This window comes from Azolla caroliniana, unplaced genomic scaffold (genome assembly GCF_043228905.1).
Source record: "Azolla caroliniana isolate FFs.n. ecotype wild unplaced genomic scaffold, voAzoCaro1.0.p SCAF_11, whole genome shotgun sequence".
Lineage (NCBI taxonomy): Eukaryota > Viridiplantae > Streptophyta > Polypodiopsida > Salviniales > Salviniaceae > Azolla > Azolla caroliniana.
Genome location: NW_028230446.1, coordinates 18,165,960 through 18,173,848, shown reverse-complemented (window position 1 = coordinate 18,173,848; position 7,889 = coordinate 18,165,960). Strand labels below are relative to the sequence as shown.

At 38.8% G+C, this 7,889-nt stretch overlaps 1 protein-coding gene across 1 annotated transcript; it reads left to right on the top strand.

The window, feature by feature from the left end:
- The first annotated feature begins 4,530 nt into the window (after positions 1-4,530).
- LOC147858238 (uncharacterized) lies at positions 4,531-7,646 on the top strand. Its single transcript, XM_087327589.1, has 5 exons — positions 4,531-4,795; positions 5,005-5,074; positions 5,278-5,435; positions 5,576-6,785; positions 7,216-7,646. The coding sequence occupies exons 1-5, from the start codon at positions 4,531-4,533 to the stop codon at positions 7,571-7,573; spliced, it is 2,061 nt and encodes a 686-aa protein (XP_087183715.1). The 3' UTR covers positions 7,574-7,646.
- The last annotated feature ends 243 nt before the right edge of the window (positions 7,647-7,889 follow it).

Sequence of the window (7,889 nt, the reverse complement as noted above, 5' to 3'; positions counted from 1 at the left end):
GTACTCGCAATTTGGACATTTGGTTGCATGGGAATCGGGATGGCAACACAAAGAGAGTTACAGTTCTTTTTATGTGAGTCCACTTTTAGGCCTTCTAGATACTATGATAACAAACATCAACGATGGTTTGGAAATCCAAAAATAAGCTTCAAGTTTGCCCCAACACAATCCTCCATGATTGCCACTCATTGCACAAACTACTAGAGAGAAAACATGTAAAACGCTCTCAAAAATTTCAATGTTTCTAATAGGTATCACATGGGTAATCACTAGAAAACCCCTCTCTAATCATTCTACGTGAATTCACTTCAATCTCGTTAAAGCTTTTGCAATGCTATGTAAGCAATACAGTTAAAAGTTTGTTCCAATGTAGAAATAAGGCAAAGTTTTCACATTGCGTGACACATAAAATGTCTTGTTTACAAAATAGAATAATCGGTATTCAAACATAATATTTGATTATAACACTTACTATAATCTCAATGATTGCAATGCCTCGGACATTTGCCCAAACACCAAAACTCGAAGTGTTCTCATCGCGTCAATTCAATTTAGTCCAATATATATTTATTGGATTTTATTTCTACTCGGTATTGTTAATGAAAATTTTCTAAGAATACTTTATGCTAAAAAGAAATAATATATGATGAATTTGTATTCGGCCACACCTTTCTTGATTGTCCTCTTTCTCCATCCAATGATGTCCAAAACATAAATTTACGAACCATAACTCAATAGACGTGAGAATCGAGATTTTAGCTAAAGTTTGAGTACCAACGAGAAGAATGCACAACACCCATGTGTGACATGAACAACTGATTTGAGTCAAGATACCCCTAAGGTAAAGGTTCTATTCACGATAAATATGTGAATCATTGCAAAGAGATAGCCACACATACATGTAGGCTAGTATGATGGGCCTTATTGAGCAACGTAATATGTTGACATGGACCAAAAACTTTCGCTACCATTTCATAGATTTGACAACACAACAAATAAAGCATTGATGTGTAAGTCAGTTGAGCTCCCTTGGCTTCTTGGTTAGTAGGCATGAATTTTTAGGTACATAGTGAAAGTATATAACTAAATATTCCGTAACTTTGAAATAAGAGGTGAGTAGTTGCTTTTTCTTATATCTTAAATCAAGATGGCCCTAGAAGATGCACACAAGAGGGTCTATCTACATTGCTATGGCTTCAACAATGTCAATGAACCCAACAAAATCCTAACCAATGTTACAAGTCTCTATCACATGTAATTTGTTTATCATTTTTGTGGAATTATTAGTTCACCAACCACACATTTACAACATACAAAAACATGAAGAGAATTAGACCAAGTTAAATAGAATAATTATATATTGGCTTCCATTTCATTACAGAGGGTTGTCAAATATATGCCAAATGAGCATGCACTCTCTAGGATTTTCCTTTGAAAACATTGGCACTAGTCTTGAATAAAGTTCTACCACTTTGGTATAGCCTTTGCGATGCTATTTACAATACAAGTTGGTTGTTGCACCAATTTGACATAGAGTTTGAGATTTATGAAACAACAAGAATGGAGCTTATGTTTCATAGGTTACAAAACAAAATCATTCTCCAAATGCATGTTGTTATAATACAAAAAACATTCATTCAATAATCCTAGTGAGGATGCTTGTTGTTAAAATGATGTATAAAGTTCCCGTATATTAAAAATAATGTGGCCTTGTTTGTATGATCTCCTAATGACGTTCCTTGATTTAGTTGGGGCATATAGTATTTCTAAGTAACATTTTCTGGAACAATGAATTGAGATAATTCTTTATGGAGTTGAGAGACAAAAGGTATCATGTTTAGTATTGAGCTAAGCTACTTTTGTGCTAGGGTTGAACTTGTTCCTCCTATACTTGTTCTCCTATACACCTAATTGCTCGATGATCTGTATCTCTTGTGCTACTCACAAACATGACATGGCTCAAGCTACACACACGCTACAACCCTCTTACTCAAAGTTGAATGATGCCAACAACAACAACAACCTAGAAAGCTAATACAAATTAGCTTCAAGCATAACAATAGTTATTAGCAACATGGGCACAGACTCGTGTATTATACAAAAAAGTGTTTGAGATGACATCCTTTACGATAATTGGAGTAGTTGTTCAAATGTATACATCGATTGGAACCTTCAGATATAATTGAACAAGGAAATAAATGGACAAACTAGTTTGGTTGTCACTTCTATTACATGCACAACGAATATCGTGATTAAAACTTCCAAGAGTAAGCATTCTTTGTTCAATCCATAGGTTTTTTAAAACCAAATGTCAAGGAACAACTAAAAGAATATTAACTTTGCTCCTTATGCTACATTCTCGAAGCATATGTACATTAGATGAACAATTGAATGGCATGGATTCGACCTTGTAAGTGAACTTACTGACAACGAGTAAAACAATTTTGAATGGGAAGGATAAAATGAAAGCACGAGTGACCAAGTGAAATTGTTCCCAACTCATCAATTTACATACGAAGTTGTAAATTTTATATTGTGGTATAGACTTTGCAATCGTTTGCTTTAGACAAACTGTTTATACCAAAATGGAATTTTTCTATGTTCTGTGGAAACATATTGACGGATGTGTAACTAATTATCATGTTTCACGAACCTTAAAGAGGTTATACATATATGAATACAATACAAACTCCATAGTAGACAAAACCAACATTGAAAATAAAACTTGGTCAAAATTATGGGATTATGGCTACATGAGTGGACAAAATTAATGCTGAGGACTTGCAAACCCAAATTTTACCAACAATCTTGGTCGGAGGAGTAAGTGATACAATCCAAAATGGAAAACTCTCAAAAATATGGGAGTTGTGGTTACATGAATATAGACAAATTACATCGAGAAAGTGCAAAACTCAAATTTAACCAACAATCCAAATGACTTTGCATTCAGTGGGGCCTTGTTCTGCTAATCTCGGTACAAACGCCACAGAGAACGCGATCATTCTAGCGAGGCCTCTACGACAAAACAAATCACGGTTTTCTAGGTGCACATATCCTCATGGAATACAAAATGGAAATGTTGAAAACGATGGGAATGTGGGCAGTTACTAATCATGAGCTTATCCGATGGACTTGTAAGTAGAAGTATAGGTAGCCCAATGATGTTGAGGAGCATTTCGAAGAGGAATCTTATCAATAGTTCTCTGGTTTTATCGGCGATAATCGAGGCACTCGCTAGGGTGACGTAAATTATATGTATCTCTATCTATCACGACAAGCATGGAAAAAGTAGGCGAGCTCATAGGTGGGAATTGCGTCACTTCTCGAGCACCTTTAGGGAGGAGAGAATCTAAAAAAAAACCCTACCTATATATTCTTTCTCTCATTGTTACATAAACAACTTATCTAGGAGCATAATTTTTATGGAAAAAAAAAACTTATCTAGGAGCATTTCTGAACAAGAACTTGCCGGCTCAAAGAAAGATTTAAAAAGAAGAAAAACGATGCCAGAAAACCCGTTGCATGGTCTACGTTCCCACCAACATGAATGGAGAGAATCGAAAACCTGTGTCCACTTCTATGAGGCTTGACAATAAAACAACTCAACGAGCACACCGAACAAGAACTTGTCGAGTAGCCGCTATCGAAGAAGAAGAAGAAGGAGAAGAAGAAAGTGTAAGAAACCCGTTTTGGTGGTCTATGATCGTACACCATGAATCACAAGAGCTTATTGGAGAGATGGGTGGCCCCGACCGACCGACCGACTGACCAAAGGATGGCCCATAATCAATCACATACATACATACATACATGTGTGTACATACATATAATGCGATACATACATGCCATATTACTTACTATACGATATCTCCACGATATGAAGGCACCACCACCACCACCACCACCACCACCATCATCATCATCATCATCATCATCATCATCATCATCATCATCATCATCATCATCATCATCATCATCATCATCATCATCATCATCATCATCATCATCCCCGTCCCCTTCCCCTATCTATCGATTATCATTCTTACCTATCACATACATACATACACATTCATACATATTTTCCTATCACATTCATACATACATACAACATACATATTTGCCTATCACATTCATACATACATAAATACACACCGATACATACATTCATACATACATATTTTGCCTATCACATTCATACATACGTACATACATACATACATATTTGCCTATCACATTCATACATACATACGTACATATTTGCCTATCACATTCATTCATACATACATACATATTTGCCTATCACATACATACATACATACATACATACATACATACATACATACATATTTGCCTTCTCTCCCTCTGTTTTTACTGTTGTTTCCCCTCCTCCTCCAGGCTCCTCCAGGCTCCTCCTCAATCTCTCTCTCTCTCTCTCTCTCTCTCTCTCTCTCTCTCTCTAACTCTCTGTGGTTTTTTACTCTCTGCTCTCTCTGTCTCCTCCCCTCTACCTGCAGAGCTGAGAGAATGTCCATGCTGCAGGAGGAGGGGCAGCAGAAGAAGAAGCCATTGAATCTCCACCTCGCCTCTGCCTCTGCCTCTGCCCATGGCCATGGCCATGGCCATCCCCACCCACATTCCATCGCTACTCCTCCTCCGCCTACCCCGCCAGACGCCTCCGCCGGAGGATCTCTGCACGTGATCTACTACCTCTGCCGGAGCAGCTATGGCGGCCACCTGGAACACCCCCACCTCCTCCGCCTCCCCCGTCCCCGCCATCGCCACCTCCTTCTCACAGGTCTCTTCTTTCCTCATCCATCCATCCATCTCTTACTCTGTCTATGGTTCTGTCTTCGTGCCTCCGGATTCGTTTTACCCCATCCCCATTCTTTTATCCTTCTTCTTTTCTCGATGAATTCTTTTTGCGATTTTCTTCCCCTCTCCCCCTTTTCATTTCTGACTCCCCTGGTTCTGATTACCATTCTTGTGTTTTACCCTTTGACACAGATGTGAAGCAGCATTTGTCCATGATCAGAGGTTCCCAATTCCCCTCCGCCTTCGCATGGTCCTACAAGCGGTATGATTCTGCGTCTTTTCCATTCCCTTAAAACGCCCTGAATTTTAACTAGCCGCCATGCCTGATTGATCTAGGGTTAGTGCCTCCTCATGTATGAATGCTCCTCTACAAATGATTCTGCGTGCTTCATCTATATGTTTACCTGCCGAATCTTTACGAATAGTTTTTTCAGGTCTGCTCATCTGAATTTACTCAAATCGCAGGAGTTACAGGAATGGGTATGTGTGGCAAGATTTGAGCGATGATGAGGACATCATCTTCCCTTCAGGGATCAGTTACTGTTATGGCGGCGGAGAATATGTTCTCAAAGGCTCTGAAATCACAGGAGATGGTCACATCCATGCCAACGATTTAGCGATCAGTAAGAGTTCCTGCGTTAATCACCATATTACTTCATCGTAATTGAGTGTTCCTTCACACATTTGAAGTCGATTGCCGGAATTGCAGCAGTACAAGCAATGAATCTTTTTGTCTCATTTCTATCAAATTGTTTTTCTGCAGAACCATTAGTGATCGATGCACGGCAAAGTAGTAGGCTGGAGGAGGCTGCTCCTGCGATTCATCATCAAGATACCAGAGGACCATTGAAGGATCGGGAAATAAGTGATGATTCCAAAGTGTCCTCAGCCTCATCTGGTTTGATCATGGCGAGGGATCTGAAAGTCATTTATCCCACTAATTACCCTAATCTACGTCAAGGCTCTGTAGATGTGGCCACACAAACAGCAGGTTCAGTGGAAGAGAATAATAGCTTTCATTATCCAGCAGAGAGCAACATAATTATTGATCAGAATCCTGCTACAGAGATAGACATGAAATCTGAATTGTTTTTGAACCCTTCCCCTCCTTCATCCTCCAATTCCACCATCTCCTCTAACCCTAATTATTCCCCATCCACTGACAGCCATGCCATTTCTAGGTCTTCTTATAGTTGTGGAGCTAGAGTCTCACCAAGCAGGCCCAAGGTCTGCATTGAAGCTACAGTGAAGGAAGAAGTAGATGACGATGCAATTAGCAATCTACAAGAAGATAATCACCTGGCAGGGAAGAATATTGAATCCGAACAAGAAGAAGAGATACATTGCAATACCAAATACATTGAAGCAGAGGCCATTCAATTAAATAGCACTAATGATCGTAATGGCATCAACCCGGCCTGCGAAGAGACAACTAATCCTAGCACTAATTCAGTTCACCTTCATGAGCTTCTTCTGGCTCATGATGATGACGACGAACATATTAATCCCACCATTAACTCTACGATTAATGATAATCACACCTCTAATCATGACAGAAGTAACTTTATTACTTCGTCATTAAGGCAACACCAATCGGGAGCTATGAGTTTCATTCGGTTCCTTAATTCGTGCAGCGGCATAGGGGGGCTAGATGTAAAAGAACAAAGCAATCGTCACACTCAGAGGAAGTTAACCCCTCCGAATCTATCGAGTGGGACAAATGCTTCCGTTAATGGTGGGATTAATGCTGCTGCTAATCATGCTAATTGCACCTTTAGATTTGGCAGCAGGCAGACGGGGCCATCTACTGATCCTTGTCGAATCATGGTGCACGACGATTTTGCTGTTTACAATATTAATGTGGACAACGTCAACCACTCATCGTCTAAACTTATGATTACTAATAAAATGTCTGCTAATCCAACTGCTAAACCTAATTTGGTTGCTGCTCCCAATCGACATCAATCGGAAAGGTATAAGAATTCCTCACCAGGATTAATGATCGAATCACATGCTAATAATAAATATTCCGGCATTCAATTCATGATCGTGCATCCAGCCATAAAAAAACTCTTAAATTATTGACCCACTCTAACAAGTAATTAAATCTATTAGTTATGTGCATTAAATTGAATTGTATCTAATTTAAATTTGTGTATTTTAATTGAATTCCTTTTAGTACAGCTCTTTATGTAAATAGCTAAGGTAAAATCAAATAAATTTTGCAGGAAAGTTCTCTAACTTTAAAATTTAAATGCCGCCTCGCTATTAATTTAATTACTTTCCAATTAGTGAATTTTTTCAGTAACAAATATCTCAAGTAATTTTTTAACTCGTACCGTGGACAAATAATTCGTTGGTTCATTATGATTCCTGATTTAAAAATCTTTCAATCATTTTAAGGAAGAAGTATGATGACGACAATCGCCGCGACACTTCCAAGAAGGATCACAGTACTTTAGATACGATAAGCAGGCCGGCTGTCATTAGCGATACCATTAGCACGAACTATGGCTGCAAATCAGCAGGCTGCTCCCCTGTGTTCGTTCCCAGAGAGCATTATTACACCAAGGCAGGGCTGAGATTGGAGATGTTGAGTAAGCCTAATTACAATGCCAATCGCAGTGTCAGGCCCTCTAATCCGCGTTTCGAAATCCTTAATGACAAGGCTAACTACAGGAGGCCGGTTTCTGTTCGAAATCCTGACATACAGGAATTACATCCCGGAAATATAATTTGTAATAAAGACTCAGACAGATGATTCCAGCAACTAATTAACGGATCAGAACTAATGAAGATGTTCTAACATTTGGTTTAAAATGTTAGATTGGGGAGAGCATGACTGACTGACTGCTCATGTGTAATCCCATGTAATTAGTGTCACTAATCTTTAGTTAAAGTGGTTAAAATGGAAGGGATGAGGATCCTAAATAACTAATTACTGTCACTAAAATTTCTCCCTTTGTCCTTGGCTTTCCAAAGTCTTCATCTCATTGGACACATCTTTGGACCTCTTCAGAGATAGTCTAAAAACATTGGCCCTCCCCTGTGTCTCTCTTACCTTATGCCTTTTATAA